Here is an 18,923-nt window from a genome sequence, read left to right on the forward strand (position 1 = left end):
TGGTTCACAGGTACAACATACACATTGCATTGTGGAGCAAACAGTGGAGGTCTGTCTTTTTTTTCTCTTTTTTTTGCCAGAAAGAGCGGCTGGAGGTAGACAGTCTTATCTGCAATCTGGTAGGGACATGCAGACTCCTCTGTCTCCGCTGATTCCTCCGCTGATACACCGTCGCACAAAAGTGGTTTCCATGTGACCAGCATGAAAACCTTGCATAACACAATACAAGATGCACCACTTAGAGCTTCAGTCTGTTTGAACTGCGGCTATGAAGTGTTTACACAAGCATTAAAAGAGCCCTAGGTCAACATCAAGCACATTTTGTACTGTACTTTATGTGCTGATTTGTTCAATACAAATTACTGCCAATGAACCTGATAACCTGAGCAGGCCACACGTCACTTTCCCTCGTTTGTCCTTCTATGTATTTACTACCTTATTAAACTCTTCTCAACTAATTTTAACCATAAACAAATGTCAAATTGGAGTTAACATTCATCTCAGTCCAAATGTCATCACGTCACCATTTTTTTATTTTTCCAACACATTTATGTGAAATTGTCATAATTAGCATACTTTGACCACCATTCTAATCAATCCATCTTTGAGTCTAAGTGGATGTTTGTGGCAGATTTAAAGACATTTCCTCCCATCTTACTGAGATAACATGTTCACCAGGGACTGACGACCCAAAAACATAAAGCCTCTAGCCACGGCTGGTGCAGAGGCTTAAAACAGTAGTTCTACTATCTCGATAAGATCATGGTAATGGTTTCATTGCAAAGAGGAAGTCAAATATGACATCACATCCCCGGCTCCTCCAGCATGTCTAAGTGTCCTTCGGCAACATACTGAACCCCAGAAGGTTTAAGATCACCATCTTAATTTAACGCATTATTATTAAATTAACCGAACACAAAGTACGGATAAGGCTCTTTTAAGAAATTGATCATCAACAAATGACATTAAAGTTACTACAATCCATCCTGAGGGGGACATTAATGGGTGTACCAAATTTTATGACAATCCATCAAAGATTTGAGACATTTCATCAAAAAAACAAACACAAATGTCAACCCCATGTCAGCCTCAACATGTAGGTGAGATACAGCTGATTACAATGCACACTAGCACTTTGTTTAAACACGTTTGTTAACATGAAATCAGGAAAACGGATCTCAATCATGAATGGTTGTGTAAAACCAGCTAGCCGGGTCAAAGATGAGTTGTGAATGGAGTAATAACAGTGTTTCCATGCTGGGGTGCGTGACGCAGGCCAGGCCCCGTCTGCTCTTTGTCTGTCTGTCACGCCAAAGGAACTCATTTGTCTCTGGAGAAAGATGGATGGACTGCTGAAGAAATGAAGCCTGCGGGAGGTTGTCTAAACACCTGGGGGAGTGTGTACATCTGCATGTGTGTGTGTGTGTGTGTGTAAGAGGAAGTCACTGATGTCACCGTGGCCTGTTTCCTCATTACTGTCACAATCCTGCCCGGCATGGACTTCCTATTATGGCCAGAAAGGTGTCTGTGTGTGGGGAAAACACTGTGTGTAGTTTCACATGCATTCACACATTCTGTTATGTCATCTGTACACATCAGCACCCATAAAGGCGTCCATTTGCACATGCCAAGCCATGTTTGATGCATTTCTGGACACAAATCTGTAGAAACCCTCATCCTGCCCTTTATCTAAATCACATTGACTTGTTGAATTGGATTGTTTTATACTGGCAAGTGCGTTTTATGTTTTGTACTCCCTATTTATATCGATGTGCGTACGTTAAAACAGTAAAACAGTTTTAAACATGAAATTATAACTTTCATGAAGGGAGGATTTATTGCTGGACTGTTGTATTTGGCTGTGTTGTTTTATTAGATACTTCATATTGTAATTTTTGAAAAGAAAGGAAAAAAGAAACCAGATTAAATGGGTCAGCAGGGGTAGTGAAACAGAGTGTACCCAACATAATTTGATTCCAAACCCGGTGTGAAATAATTGGAAAAGGACGCTCTATCATTAGTGAATGAATAGCAGCAGCTGTAAACTGAATATGACCCTTTTTTTTTTTTTTTTTACAAAAGGACTAAAGCTCACAGGTTGTTTCTATCATTCGTTCGGCTATTATCAGTGAGCAGCCGCTACCTGTCCTGCATATGTTGCTATGTATAAAAAGAGGCGATATCCAGTCATCTTAGTGTCCTATAAACAAATGTACCTGTTACTTACATAGAACAGCTCACAAGATCTTGTCAAAGGCCCGCATGTTGTGTAATCTCACACACACACACGCACACACACACACCAAACACTGAGATGCCACGTAAGAAAAAAGAAAAAAAAACAATTCTTTATCAGCCACTCCATCCAACAACACAATGAACACACATGCTCCCGGCATAAGGCTGTACACAATGAGGACCTTTCACATAGCCAGTCAGGCACGGACAAACAAAACACACTGCCAAGTACACATACTGTACACATATCTACTCTGCTTGTTTACTTTGCAAAGTAGTTGCAGTAAATCAGAGGGGGAAATTATTCCGACAGATATCAGAGCATTTCCTGTCAGCTGTCTATTAAAAAACAGTTCCCGGCAGAGAAACGCAAACCCCTCTCGACATCATACGTTCTCTAAGGTTTCAGCACCGTGTCCTGCCCAGTGACCGAACCTTCTGCCTGGATACGTGAAGCAGCTTGAGTGAGGTTTTAGAAATATTTAAAAACAGTGATTTTGTCCAGTTTAATAACATCTTGACCTAAAATCTGGCCTCAAAACTTCATACATGACACAGTTTGAGGTTGTAGTATCATGTTATATATGTGGAACTATACAGGAGCTGGACTCCTCTGGGAGACCCCACCCCCCCCACCCAAGGCCATTTAAGTATCCAGGAGCGGGAAGTCGTTAAGAGGGCAGGTAACACAAGACACCCAGGGACATCAACACTGAGACTTATTAGCTGCCAATATAGAGAGAAACATGGTGAAGAATATGTTTATGAACGGCTGAAAGGTCGTGAAGAGAGGAAAGACAGAGAAAGGGAGGGAGGAGTTATGCAGGTCGAGCATTGCTTTGACCAGAACAGAGTCAGGGTTGGAGGAAAAGGAGGGAGTTGCTGTCATGGCAACCGCTCCTGTTGGCATTTTGTGGACGTGCACAGCAGAGTGTGAGGTGAGAGACGGAGTGAAAGGTTGGCAGATACTGTATCTGTGACATTTAGACATAGTAGCCCTGCCATAATATCTCTTCTTGAATTGATGCCATATCAACCCCATGAGGCTGGAAGGTGTCCAGCATTACCTCACCAACCGAGGGTGTTTGTTGCCCCTGAAGGAATGTAGATGTTGTCGTTTCCGACATGCAATTCCAGAGTCTAAATGGAAGCGTTAGTAAATTCCTGTCAGTCCAATCCTAGAAGATTAATTTGGTAAACAGCTTCCAGATTGCAGCTCCTTTATGAACACGTTTTTACTTTCTCCATCTCCGTACTTTTGTCTGAAGTGCGATACAACCACATTCTAGGTGCCGAATAAAGTAGTTTGATAAAGCATCTATATGACATTCAAAGGCTCAAGCTCGACTGAAGTGCTGACCCAAGATGATTTTTTAAATTGCATATGCATGCATAATATATACTTGTGTTAGTGAGATGATGGGGGCGGTCACCATTCGTCTCTATTTGGAGTCGGCGGCGTGTGTCAGTGAGAAGCCCGGGACAGGTGCACCGCTGTGGAGGAGTTATTACTACTGGAGTCTCTGGCTTTAGCTGGGTGTGTCACATGACAACCTATTATGAGATCCTGGTAAATAAATGCCTGCACACACATAGCCTCTGTGTGCATGTGGGTTCATGAAGTATAAAGTGATGATCTACTCATGATGGGTCATGTATGTTTCAGGATATAGAGTATAATGGCAAATATAAATCTTCAGTAACAATGTTTTTCATGTTTAGAGGAGAACATGTTTTATTTAGAAAATGACTTATCTGGTGTTACATTTGGTAAGTCATCCACATCTTCAAGGTGGGGGCTGGATTTCTGGGTACCTTTTGCTTCTTTAGTTAGATCAGGGTCGTTGTAGCCATGTTTTTACAATCCCAGTAAACTGGATATTTACAGGAATATTATCTAAATGAAATGTATAATCTGACAGATCAACACAGAGAGTGTGTTTTGTTTCTTTGTGTTTTGCTTTAGATCCTCCAGCTTCAGCCCTTTTGTCTATTTGCCTGCATCAAATCTCCTCAGGCACCGCCTTGCTTATGTTTCTTCCCCTCTCAAACTTTATCTCTCCTGCCTTCTCACCTCATCACTCCTCGTCCCCTGCTTTCATCCCTCCTCCTGTTCTGTCTCTCTTGTCCTCCTCTCTGTGACCTCCTCAGTGCATTCCTGCATGCACTGGGCCACTGTTTGGACCGCGGTCTCAGGCTTGCATTGAACAACATTCATAATGAGATGGATGAGGTACTCTTCATACGTTTCCCTTTGCTCTGCTCTTTCTGGCACAGATGAAGCCGATCTTACACATTTCTGGGACTTGAAATCATGGCAGGAAAGATCATTTTTCTTGTTCTTGACTGTGAGCCCAGAACAACAAACAGACATTGTGGATTGTTTAGTTGATGTTATGCAACTGAGATGGAGGATGACACATTCTTCTACCTTAAAAGTTGATGGTAACGGCTGTGTTAACACTGGGCTTGCAGTTAATGAAAACTTAAGCCGTTTATGTTTTATTTTTGGATCTGGTTCTTTCTCTGATCATTTAAACCAGAGCTCACAAGATTAGTTGAGGATCCTCTGGGATAAAAGATACACAGTCTGAATACCAAGCAATTTAATTAACGCTTCCCTGGTTGATTCTAGAAAACTCTCAGGTGAGGTCTCATAAGGACATGTTTCACCTCAAATTTTCTAGGATGCAATACCGTTGAACAGTTTGCAGGTGTATAAAGTCCAGAGGCATGCTGGCGGCTCTGTTAAGCTGTGTTTTGGCACAGCGGGGAGCTAAATGCTAACATCAGGATGCCAACATGCTCACAGTGACAATGCTAACATACTGATGTTTAGCAGGTATGATGTTCACCACGTTCACCGTCTAACTTTAGCCAGTCTGCATGCTAACATCTGATAATCAGCAGCAAAACAAAAGTCGGTGGCTTACTAGAGTCACCGTGATACATCCTCTGGGAACCACGAATATCCGTACACACTTGTGTGCCAATCAGTCAAGCAGGTAGTGCTCATGGGAAAAATACAATTGATCAGTTAGTGACGGAAAAAAAAGTCAGGGGATCACTACAGCCAGTCGGGATGAGAAATCTATACAATAGTTTTACGATATACTGCATTTATATATATATATATATATATATATATATATATATATAGACCTACCAACCAACTGACCAACATTGCCATCCCTAGAGGGTCAGAGGCCCAACATACATATTCCACCCAACGGCAACTCTAAATGTGTGAAACTTCTCTTCTTCAAACAAAGAACTTCCAAAGCATTGACAACCTAATTTAGCAGCAGCGCTAACTGTATCCACTGTTTGCAAAACAACCTTTTACCTAAGACCTAGTTCAGTAAGAATTTCCTGGTTGGACTCAGACAAAGAGAGAGCCATTCATGAGAGCAAACTGTCCATCCTCCAAGCCTTGTGTCCCTGTGTGTACCATACCATATAAAGCAAATGTATGGCCGTCGTTTTCTTTTTCTTTTTTTTTTACCCTGTTGCATAATAGTTCCACATTGTCCAAATACCTTTCACCTATACAGTTAACTCAGACGTATTGTTTGGTGCTGACCAAACATTAGGTCCTAGCTTTGAAATAACATGTAGGGCTTCTTTTTGGGAAAATGTCACAGGGGGGCGACTCGCCTCGTATGAAAACACAAACACAATGGAAAGGCACAATGGGAATTAAAAAGTCAACTTGTTGACACCTTTCCACACTACTGAGCAGCCAAACGCATAGTAAAGAAGGTCGGGAGAGTTCAAGAGCCCTTTGCCTCACATAAATCCTGTATGACAGCATTTCATCACAGAGGTCGACTTGACCAGGAAGTCAGGTCATGTACCTTTGTGAGGTTTACACATCTAAATAACGCAGCAATGGGAACAAATATTTCCTGGGTCTGTAATGACACCATGACACCAATCAGCTGATTTGGGTCGGTGGCTCTACATTATGTGGACGTTTTTTCCACATGTGTGTCAGGGTAAGTCACATGTGATGTCATATTAAAGTGCAAATGTTGATATAATCTATGGTCTTATCTGGCAATTAGGTCTGGCAGTGGTGAGAAAATAAACAAAGTATTCAGTCATTATTCCATGCAGTGCCGTGTGGTGTGAAAGGCACACTTGAAGCATGATATCAAAACTTAAAGCTACATCCAGTAAGTTGTATAAAATATTTAAAAAAAAAAATCTTCAAAGTTTTGCTCTAACTGTCATTACATCCTGACATTAAGACATAAAAAAGATAACCTGTGACAAAAAACAGGTTCCTCAGCCTTCTTAATTCTCATACTAGCATTTGCAATATTTCATGGCGGCCGATTATGCGCACACACACACACACACACACACACACACACACACACACGCACACACACACACACACACACTTGAGTAGTTTACATGAATTCCTGGATGCCTGTGGATCATGATTATGTTATTCGATCCCATAGTTACTCAGTAATTGAGCCAAGATATAGCTGCTTGACATAACTTCAGACTACACAAACCCATAAAAGAAGGTCTGTCCTTCGTTTTCTGACCCTGAGAAAAACAAGAATTTCCCCCAAATTACTGCATCTTCTAAATATCTCTAACCAAATCAAACACATTGAGGCTATTGTGATTTTCTTTCGATAACTAATGTAATAGATTTTCACTTCCATTCACTGAGCCTCCCCTGAAAGTCTTAGGAACCCCTCTGGGGAGGCCCGCCTCCTACTTTGAAAACATCTGGCCTGAGCAATAGTACAGTGTGTACTTTGAGCGGTAATGCTGAGACAGTTACACATTGGAACACAAGGTGCTGGAATACAGTAATTATACAATTGTAAATATACAGTAATTAACTACAGCACGCACAACTGAATATAATTATATGATTACACACTGATGGAGTTGGTCCAGGTTGCCTAATATTCCCTCAACACACACACACATACACACACACACACACACACACACACACACACACACACACACACACACACACACACACACACACACAGTCCAATTAAAACACACATTTGATAGCTGAATTTAGTTAACATAACATGTGGCTTACCTTTAACAACAGAGATAGTTGGTTAAATACTACTTTCCCCATTAGTCACTATGCAAACATGATACTCGTCTACCACACAATGTCATTCATTGCTATGTCGCTTCTGTCTAATGAGTCAACGGATTGACATTGACGATTGATGCAACTTCAATCAATCACTTTATTTGTCCCCAAAAGACAACGGGTTGTGCAGCAGCAAACACAAGCCATAAAGAACAATTGAAGGTTTAAAGAATTCCAAAATATTTTTTTTTAATCAAATAATTTAAAATATACAAATTTTAACATATTCACCGCCTCCCTACAGAGTAACAGAGTTTACTGACCATATGAAAGCATTTTCACATATCTTAATTTTGGCTGATTGGACTTTTGACCTTCCTCTGCTCAACAGTTAGTTCCAACTTACACCGTCACATTTCCGCATGATCCAAATATACTGTATAATCCATCCATATCATGTGTTTTTATTTCATTTATCACCTAAAAGTTTCCCAAAAATGCTTTTTACTATGACTCAGCAACTTCTCACGTAATATGCCTTTATTGGCTATGACCGGTCACAACTATGCTGTAGAAGTGTCCTTGAGCAAGGCCCTTTACCCCACAGTGGTCCAATCAATGTCACTTCAGACAAAGTGTCTGCCAAATGAAGATAAGGCATTGGAAAGAATTGTGTGGGTTCTGTGCCTTTATTGGATAGCACAACATTTGAGGTACCGACAGGAATCATGGGAGAAAGAGTGGACATGCAACAGGAATCCCTGGCTGTACCCAGAATGCAACCACCATGCCTCTATGAAGCCATGTTTGACCCCTGAGAAAAAAATCTCATATCACTTCCCATCGTTACATAAAGTGGTTACCTGATACCAGAGGAGAGGAGGTGCACCTGCACTTAACATTCATCAGTTTCATAAAAGGCATACAAAACATGCAAGATGGTTTTGCCTATAATCAAGAATAATTAATCGTGTGGCCGGAGGGTGAAACAGGTTCACCTGTTTCTAACGCATTGTTGTTGTGCAGCACTGTAGCAGGTATTTACGTATTATATCATTGTATCAGCTTGTGCATGTTTGTGCAGCATGTGGGCAGAGACAATAGGCTTTTGTCTTGCTGCATCCTATTTTTCTTCTGTGGGCTGACACAGACAAACCCCACACACACACACACACACACACACACACACACATACACACTCACACACACACACACACACACACACACACACACACACACAACACACACACCTCATCTACACACAGTTCCTCCTGGCTTCCGTCAAGTTACAACAGTTTGGAGACAGCAAAACAGGAACAATCTGATCTTCTCTTCCTGCCTCACACTTCCTGCCCTCCCCCTCCTCCTCCAGTGACGAGAGAGGGGGAGAGAGAGAGAGAGAGAGAGAGAGAGAGAGAGAGAGAGAGAGAGAGAGAGAGAGAGAGAGAGAGAGAGAGAGACAAACATATGAAGGAAAAGGAAAAATAAAGAATCATGGGGGGGGGGGGGGGGGACAGCTGGACAGAGGATAGGAATGAAAGTTCCTCATAACACATAATATGGAGACGACCTTGTCTGCCCTTACACAGATAGGTCATAATGCACGAATTAAGCTGGTTTACCAGATATATGCGCAGACATACACACACTTTCCTAAACTCTCCTACACACACACACTCACACACACACACACACACACACACACACACACACACACTCACACACACACACACACACACACACACACACACACACACACACACACACACACACACACACACACACACACACACACACACTCACAGCACCTGATGAGCTGTGGTTCTGAAGAAGGAAGTGAAAATTCAGTCCATCTGCTTTGACAGGAAGTCAACAGAAGCCACATACAGGCATGCTGACGTCAATCAGAGCCACAGGAACACCTCCCCACACCTCACACACACATTCTCTCACACTCATACACACACTCACTCACACACTCACTCACACACTCACAGTTGCATATGCGCGACAAACACTCATTTGAATTATACACCTTACCAATCCAGATTTACAAAATTGCACAGCAAAGTTAAAATGCCATCGCACACTGAAATACTCCCAAACACACCCGTCAATGTTTAACAGATGCTTAGACTGACCACACACACACACACACACACACACACACACACACACACACACACACACACACACACACACACACACACACACACACACTATAAAAAAAACAAAACCATTCTTATCGTTGTGGATCTGACTGAGGCTTCTCACTAGTTCTTCTTTGATGTCATATCTGACTGAGTCGGTTATTTGATGGTTAACTTTACTCACTGTTCTCTGTTTCATTGCTGCTCATCTCTTTCAAAACAGCAACACATGTAACTGTTTTCAATGTTCTGCGGAGTGTGGGAACATCTGCCTTATATTTGATCAAGGCCTTTCTCAACCTCCAACCCACTCGCAAGAAAAATGAAGGCATTGTACGTTTCTTTTGTAGAGACGTACAACGACACGTGTAATGTTGTGAAATGATTGGGTATGTTTAGCCACCAAAACTACTATGTTAGGGTTAGTAAAAAAAAAGCCCATGGTTAGTGAATGTGAAGTTGTTGGCAAACAGCTGCCTTAATACAACCAGCGGTTACAGAGCAACGCGTTCAACACGTTTTTGCTCTGTTTTTGGTCTCCACCAACTCCTGAGGGGAAGATCCAGCTCTTTAGCTGCTAAATACTCAATGTTCAATAGCTAGTCGCTAACTGTTTGGCGCAGAGCAGATAGTGTACAGTGGGTTTTAGAACGTTTTCAATTAAAACACCTGCCATGCAAAATAGTAGAGTTGCTGTCAGACATCTGAACAATGAGCTGTTAAAGTCGAGTGGAGCAGCAGAATCTAATATTTCCATTAGGAAAGACCAATATACTCACTACGATAGGAATACAAGATCACACATGCATCAAGCAAACACATATTCCAATGCATGCAGTGCATGTGTATGTGTGTGTGTATATGTGTGTGTGTGTGTGTGTGTGTGTGTGTGTGTGTGTGTGTGTGTGTGTGTGTGTGTGTGTGTGTGTGTGTGTAGCAAATGGCCTTGGCAGAGCTGGTGGGCAGACGCAGATGCCAGTTCAACAAAAATGTGTGTTTCCAAAAGAAAAATATTCACTGCACTGCAACCATACGCTGTATATAAGCGGTGGACGTAGTCTCTATCACATCACATTGACTTGTGGAGTTGTGAAGCACAGTCATGGCATTTTGGTTGTTGCCATCTTGGCTTTTGCAACAAGAAGTGACATAGAGGATGTGGAGCTAAGCACAACCGAACACTGAACAAGACATATTTAGGCGACACAAATGTTCCAATTTACTTTCATGATTCTAAAAACACAGTGTGAAGGGGTTACACGTGTGAGACACCCAGAAGACCTAGAACAGACACAACCACATGGTAGCCCCAACGCATACCCTGTTTATGGTCTATTTAACTCTAAATGGGACCATCATTTACTACATGTCCATCATGCTGTATTGGAGAAGATTATAAACCACCAACTAAAACCATAAACTCATGTTTACAATGTGTACGGAGATAATAAATCAAGTGAGACGTAGGGTCATTTTCTCATAGACTTCTATGTAATTGGACATTTTTTTTCGCAACCAGCGAAGTTGCTCCAACTGGCTACCACACACACACACACACACACACTGCCATAAAGTCAACTGTGCTTGTTCACACATACTCACACACTGCCTCTTGCTGGTGTAGAAATGTAGATGCACACAAATGATGAACAAACACACACACACACACACACACACACACACAGCTGCTTAAAATCTAATGTGATGAAAGAAAAAAAGGGAGGTTTGCTGTTATCTTTGAGTGAACTGCTTTAATAGAGGATACTGTGTGTTTGTGCGTCTGAACTACCAGTTCGGTGGTGCTCTAATATGCTTAATGGGCTTGATGACAAAGCAGTCTGGACTACAATGTTAGAGGTGAAGACAGATGGAGGAAAACAGTGAAAGTCGTCACGTATGTGATTTCAGGAGCAAAGGACGAGACGGAGGAGAGAGGCAGGGAGGGAGGAGAGAGGAGGAGGACAGAATAATGAGAATGAGGAAAAATGGTGGCAGAGGAATGTTGGAGCCGGATGTAAGATTTTTTTAAAAGGCACGTTCTCCACGTCGGACACGTAGCAGGAGTCTCTTACCTGGGAGACAAACTCTGGTGATTGGAGGCTGAGTGGATGCTGCAGGGGACCTCCTGAAAGAGATGTTAAACACATTTAAAAAAGAAATCAAATACATCCAAATAATGAATACAATATTATCACAGTAAGGTAAAAGTTTAAAAGGTCTTAAAGGAACAGATGGAAAGATCAATACCAATGTCTTAATGTCTGTATGTTAGGTTGATTTGATGTAATATTTTAACAGTATAAAATAAGCCTTTATAAATGATAGGATAGTTGCCTGCTGGCTATTAGAAAGAATGCAAGTTAAAGGCATATGAGACATATGAGACATCTAACTCTAAGGAAGAACCGAATAGCATAACATAAAATGCATCCGGGATGGGGTCACTTTAAACTCAAGTCGAAACCTGAAGAGAGAACCGGCCTGTTATTGTCATCATTTTTACTGGTCTTGTTTTTATGGTATTTTTTATTGTAATGGAGCCTTGCAGTAGTTTATTTGTTGTTTCATAGTCTGATGCTCCAGTCACATATAACATCGTCCCAACATTATTGTAGGCAGTATAAACATCTGATCCTCATTCAAGTGATATTTTGCAGGAAGCAAGGGCCGTGTTTGAGTGACAGCTGGAGAGCGAGAAGCTGACGCCGTATTGACACATTTCCTTCCTGCAGGAACTCACTGATCAAATCCCTTCTGTGTGAAATTTGGTCTCTATATGTGCATTAGCATGATGCCCCATGTATACTTGAGTCTCCGCTCTTGTTTTGGTGGGTGTCAGCTGAATGTAGGTCAGACACAGAAATCTGACTGTTAATACATCTTGTGGAAGTGGATCTTCAACATCTTTAGAAACACACAGACAGACAGACACACACACACACACACACACACACACACACACACACACACACACACACACACACACACACACACACAAACTGAAGAATAAAGGGTAAGGTGCCCTACATACATATTTCAAATGTAGCTGCAACTGCAGTCTCACCTCCACTGGGAGATGTGATGCTGAAGCTGAATGCTGCTGAAGCTTTAAAGAATTGCTGAAAGGTTCTGCAGATTGATTGATGAAATCGAATAATCGGTCTTAGATCCCGTTGTCTCAAATTCAATTTCAAAGGCTTTCAATGACACTCCATCTGTGTGCGTAGCTGAGGGTGTGTTTTTGTGTTTGTGCCGCACCACAACAGATTCCTTAAAGAGAGGTGAGTGGTGGCAACGGCAGTGGTGTCAGTCTGTCTGAAGCTCAATGCCTCCACTTTGTGGCCAAACAGTAGAGCTGCAGTCTGCTGACTTTCTAGGGTTATTTAACAGTCTGTGGAGAGGCTAAATTTGTATTTCCATTTCCACAAGATTTACAACGCACAGTTTAAATTGTTTAAGACTAATGTTGTTATTTTCATTCTGTCACAATTTCATGTAATAAATGAATCCCAAGAGGGTTTAAGTTGACTTCAAACTGATTTATAACTCTTCAGAGTTCCCCAGAGTATAATAAAATATAGCTAATGTTTTATTCTCAAGAGTCTGCCAGGAATGTTGTCAATGCCATGTAAAAAGTTATTAATGAGCACGTACTTGCTGGAGGCACACTGGACATTGGTCAGTACTGTGAAGTTATTCCTCACACTTCGAAGGCTTGCCAGAACCTAGAAAAGCAAAAGAAGAGGTTATCATTAGGACTCTATATAGTGTCATATACACAGTGTATTCAAAATCACTTGTCTTTTTTCCAAACAGAGCAGTTACACATGTTTTTGTTTGTGCCTGCTTGATGCAATATATCTGGGACATATAGAACTAAGATTAATTATATGCTAAATTGAATATGGACGCTGATATTGTTGTTGATTTACCTCATATGTGTTAGTAACTGTGCAGTCCCAACTGCTTAACAACAATTATTGTGGATTTTGGAAAGTAAGGTGCTTACCTGAGCAAAAGGCGTTACAATCAGGTCATCACCATGTCTGCAAACACGACACACAAAAAGTGAGAACGGTGAGAAACATCCTCAAATAACGGACTGTTGTATGAAGCTTATATGATGAAGTCCTACTATGACCCAGCCTGCATCATTACTATAATTAACTGAAAGAGTCCAAAGAGGGAGAGAAGTATGGGAGGGCGGTCAAGAGTCAAAAACAGGAGTCTTCTCTTCCGATGGGATGTAACCTTGTAAGGCGGTTTGCTTTCTGAGTGTCCTATTTTTGTAAGACGAGACCGGGCAAAATACTGAATTACTCTTCTGTGGGTTTCAAATCATTGCCTTGTTTTGGAGTCATGGAGTGGTCTCCTGAAACCCACCACCACCGCTATATATCAGATCTTTCACTGAGGCAGCAGAGCCTCGACTTAAGCTCATCCAGTGACATAGTTTAAATAAAGTGGCTGCATTCAGTTAAAAAATGGTGAATTCTGACAAAAGCACTAATTTGCATCTAAGCGTGAACTAAAGTGAATGAGGGTGAATTATAACTCAATGTCTGTCTGCAACCATTGAATATTTACTCTGTCCATAAGGGAAAATTAGTCTTGCAGGCAAATGAAACACAGACGTCCTACAGACTTGAAAAATCTAAAGTAATACAATTAATCAATAACATATTAGAAATACTTAAAATATATTATAAAACATATATTATATAAGAGAAAATATTAACTATTAGCCCCATCACCAAGCCCTACTTTTGTATTTCTCAGTCAATCAATTAATTGACTTCACTGCAGACTCGGAAAAAGATAAAAGTAAAATGTCCTTAAAAATAGCAGCATATAATTTTCATCATCCAATTTAGCAGAGAGGCTGGTCCTAGTTCAGTGTGTTGTCTCTAAACACTTACTTATCAGCCTGCTCCTAATACTTTTTATAATTTCATTTTCTTTCTGTCTGTCTGGACGTTGTTGTCTTACTGTTCAGTAAGTACTTGCAATAAGACCCAAACAGTAAAATGAGCAGGCAAATAATAAATACCACTGGAAATAAAAACATGTTGAAAATATATAATGATACAGCAAACATTACAAACAAAATTATCCATCAGAAATATCAGGTTTGTATTTAGGAAGCTAAAATGAACCGTTAGTGCATTAAACATACTGAGCTTTATATACTTGTGTTCTGTGTGCAGGATGTGCGTGTGTTTTATATTTACAGTTCAGAGGCGATGGAGGAGTTTCGTGACATGGACTTGGGCGACAGATCATAGTCGCTGTCAGAGCGGTAGAGGAAGGACTCTCGCCGCTGGTTATGACCGGGGAAGTTAGTGTGAAGGACCAGACCAGAGCCGGGGGAGGCCTGGGGGTCCAGAGGGCTGCAGCTGGCGGACGGGCCATTCTCCACATCGAAACTGAAAACACATAAACACAGTAATTATGATGTTAATCTGTCTATGTTTCAGTCATGTGAAGCACAGAGCAATAAAGTAGTGTAGAAAACCAGACAGGAATCTACTGGAGATGAATTTAACATGCAAGGCAACCAAATGTAGGTTTTAAAGTAGCTTTGGACTCAAACATAACTTATCTCTAACAGACTCTCTGTGGGCTAGAAGAAATACCCTGATAAGGAAATGAATGCTATCAAACATTCCCTTTCTGACCTTCAACAAATCATAACAGCAACACGTCTTATTGACTCCTTTCCTGATAACATGTCTTTCATCATCGAGTGCTCTTTAGACTTGATTTGGTTTGAATGAGCGAGCGGAATGGGAAGAGTCATCTTCTCTCACGTGTGCACCTTCAGCATCCCCTTAAGAGATAAGCTGCAGTTCACTCAGTCACACGTAATGATGCACAGTGGACGCTCGCGTACATGAATGGGCTCGACATGACCGGGCGAGGAAGGGCAGTGTGACACGCGAGAGTGCACAGTGTCCATTTACTGATGAAATTAGTGAGAATGAAGCTCCCACATTCAAGAAGAGGAGAACGTGGAGGACTGGATGCATGAAAAGGTGGATCCCATTAAGGCACCATCAAAGAAGAGGAGCAGAGGAAACATCACTCGAAGGTCATTTTATATATATGTTGTCTGTGTGTCATTTTCCACTGGAGTTTGAGTTTTTTTTGCAAGTCGCTCTTTTATCACTTTGTTCTGCCATGATGGCCGTTACTTCCCCTTCTGTATAGTCAACACACACCAGCAGAAAGGGTGCTGGTTACACTACAAACTCAAAATTCCACCACACACACAAAAAATACGTTTTGATGTTTGACCTTCACTGAGCAGAATGATGAACATGCAGAGTTTGAAAGCTGTTTTCACATCTGTCTGCAGAAGGAGGAAGTTCCTCTGTGCTCACCTTAAATCGGAGTTTAAAACATATTTTTGGGATAGCACAACTAGTCTAACTAACTTACACCTGTGTGCACAGTCTATCCTCACCTATGACCACTCGTATAATCACAAACAGACGTCTTGAAATGTTGTAAACCGCCAAATACCGATGGCATTTCATCACAATCTGAAATATTTTGGTTTATTTTTGGTGTATTAGGTTTATCTCACAATTAGCCGTTTATCATCTTTTGTTTTTGTTGTCTTTTCAAGCTCAGCAAACTAACCAGATAACCCTCATTTTGCTGAGTTGGAATTTCCTGTCTAATTACATTTAAAAACAATTAGCATACCTCTGTCTCTGTTGTAGAGAGAAAAGAGAAGAAAAGAAACAGTTTCTTTCAAGTATGATGTGGACATTTGAAACATCCAGCACATACACTAGGACTGAATTGTTTGTGTTGTTGTTGATTTCCAATATTTGCACATGTACTGATTCTGAATTTTGGATTCATTCAAAGCATGTTTTTTATATTAAACTTGTCTGGAGGGGATCTTTAAACAAGAGGAGGACATAATAATCTACGTAAACTCGGAATGATTTATTTCCGATGTTTTTCTTAACACATCCAGTGTCTGTGGAAGGTCACAAACATTGTTGTTCAGCTAGTCACAACTATATCAAAATTGTTCATGTATGACTGCTCTTGCCCGGCTCCTCTTCTGTTTATTATAATGAAATCCGAGATGGAAAATGCCTCAGTTCATCTATGCAAAAAGACCTACCAGGCAAATTGTAGATGCAGAAAAGCCCTCATGAACTTGCTACTTATACTGTGATAAAGAGTATTAAAACAAGGCTTTTATGGTGATGAACATGTACTGACTTCCTGCTTCATGTATATCATATCTCACTGAACATGGATGATGTGCTTTACCATTGGCCCCTCTGGCATTATGACCAATGACTCTTTACATTATGCGCTCTTCAAAACCATTTGGACGAATGGGACTGATATTGTTTTACCCAAGGGAAAATGTGAAAGTGAAAGGCAAAGGTGTTACTTTTTCCAAATAAAAACAATAGGAATCTTGTGTATAACATCACAGCTAAAAGCTCCATCTATAAAAGAACATTTTGCACAAACCACAAAATCTCAGCTCATCAAACAGAAAGAATACTAGTTACATTAGTTTAAAGATGCTTGGCCTTCAAACACCCAGAAGCCCCTGTTCTGAAATCATGAAATAGTGAATTGTGACATGACGGGGTCAACACATTGGCTATTAATCAGTATTAATCAGATATATCTGAGAAAGTGTAATAGTAAGGTAAATATGTGCACAAATTCAGCCATATGACTACATAAGGAACAGAGAAAAGTTAACTCTGGATTGCAACTCTTTTGAGTCTGATGAAGAGGAACAGTTCCCTTAATTGTTTCCTGTGAATCATGTACTACAATTAATGCATGTGCAGAATCTCTGTATCCAAACATGTCACAATGACGCACTGGGACTAAAGCGAAGGATGAACACAAAGGATCTAAGGTAAATGAGAGAGTGTCTGTGCGTCTTTTACATGCACACACATGCGCTTAGACCATGCACTCGCTGCTTGGCTGCTCTGCCCTCAAGTCAATCCGCTGCCTTTTGTACGTTGTGATCACGTGCAGGCGAGTCATCCGTAACACGCACGTCTCACAACTGTCCGGCATTCTCCCTCAGTGTTCGTCAAAAGCTGAAATGCTTCACGTTCACTTTGTAGATGATGAAGACATACAGTACCACAGAACGCAAAGATACTCTGCGTTTACACCCAGACTGCGCTCAAGAATTTAGATTTCTGTTTTTGACTCCATGCAGCGAGGATTCGGTAAAATGGATGAAATAGATTCTATAATATAGAACTGAGTTTACAGGCCGGTTTCAGCACATCAGTGGTGGAAGATTTATTCAGACTCTTTACTTATGCAAAAATAGTAAACACACTCAAATATTAGCCAACATCCTGCATTCAACCTTAATTAAGTAGAAGTACAGAATAAATACAAGCAAAATATATAAATGTAAAAATGTATTCATTATGCAGAAAAACAGCCCCTCTGACATCTTTTATATCATATAAACGTATACACGTTGTATGATCTTACTCAGTTACTCCAGCTGAGTTAAAAAGTGCAATATTCCCTTCTGAAAAATGAAAACTCAAGTACCTTAAAATTGTACTTAAATACAGTACTGTTGTAAAATTACTGACTTACTTTCCACAACACAGGATGGAGCGTTGTCATATGTCCCATGTTGTTTATGTGTGTTTCTACTCCAAACACATCAGCTGTGATCCAACAATGAGCTGAGTCACATCCTCACGTCTTTACAGTCATGTGTGTCACGCAAGACGGTAAAAACCAGGGTACAGGTGGTATTATGCTGCGTTATGCTATTTTGAGAAGCCAAACAGGATGAAAATAGAAGGGACGAGGCATCAGTCCATTGTGACGTGCAGTCTGAGTGCATATTACACTAACACCTCGATGGCCACTTGACAAGAATGAATATAGTTAGTGTAGTTTGATATACTGGACTGAGTGCTTTGATTTCTAAAGGTTGTGTCATGGATGAATCTGTTGAATGACTAAGACTAACAAATATTTGTTCTGAAAAAATATATAATTTTATCAGCAACTATCTACAGTAGTTTATCATTTGGTCTATAAAATATCAAAAAAGGAAAAAAAATGCCTATCAGAATTTCTGAGAGACAAAAGTGAGGTCTTCAAATGGTTTAGCTTCTTTGACTAAAAGTCAAACAAGATACATTGCATCTATGCACAATTATTCTCCCCGTGTAAGCGTGGGTTCTCTCCGGGTTCTCCAGCTTCCTCCCACAGTCCAAAGACATGCAGGATGGGGATAGGTTCATTGATGACTCTAAATTGTAGGTGTGGATGTGAGTGTGAATGGTTGTCTGTCTCTACATGTCTCCCTGTGATAGACTGGCGTCCTGTCCAGGGTGTACCCTGCCTTCGCCCAATGACAGCTGGGATCAGCTCCAACTCCCCCCGACCCTGAATACAGGATAAGCGGT

General features: G+C 40.8%; 1 protein-coding gene across 3 annotated transcripts in view; it reads right to left on the reverse strand.

Moving 5' to 3' along the window:
* The window catches only part of pde4ba (phosphodiesterase 4B, cAMP-specific a), a 130,420-nt gene that overhangs the window by 38,229 nt on the left and 73,268 nt on the right, over positions 1–18,923 (reverse strand). For all 3 annotated transcript variants that reach the window (XM_084010639.1, XM_084010640.1, XM_084010641.1), the window contains 4 exons: positions 14,706–14,900; positions 13,484–13,520; positions 13,129–13,199; positions 11,547–11,599 (listed from right to left, as the gene is read on the reverse strand). In XM_084010639.1, coding sequence (XP_083866765.1) covers positions 11,547–11,599; positions 13,129–13,199; positions 13,484–13,520; positions 14,706–14,900 — 356 coding nt within the window. The remainder of the gene's footprint in view (positions 1–11,546; positions 11,600–13,128; positions 13,200–13,483; positions 13,521–14,705; positions 14,901–18,923) is intronic.

Source organism: Eutrigla gurnardus (genome assembly GCF_963514095.1).
Source record: "Eutrigla gurnardus genome assembly, chromosome: 6".
Taxonomy (NCBI): Eukaryota; Metazoa; Chordata; class Actinopteri; order Perciformes; family Triglidae; genus Eutrigla; species Eutrigla gurnardus.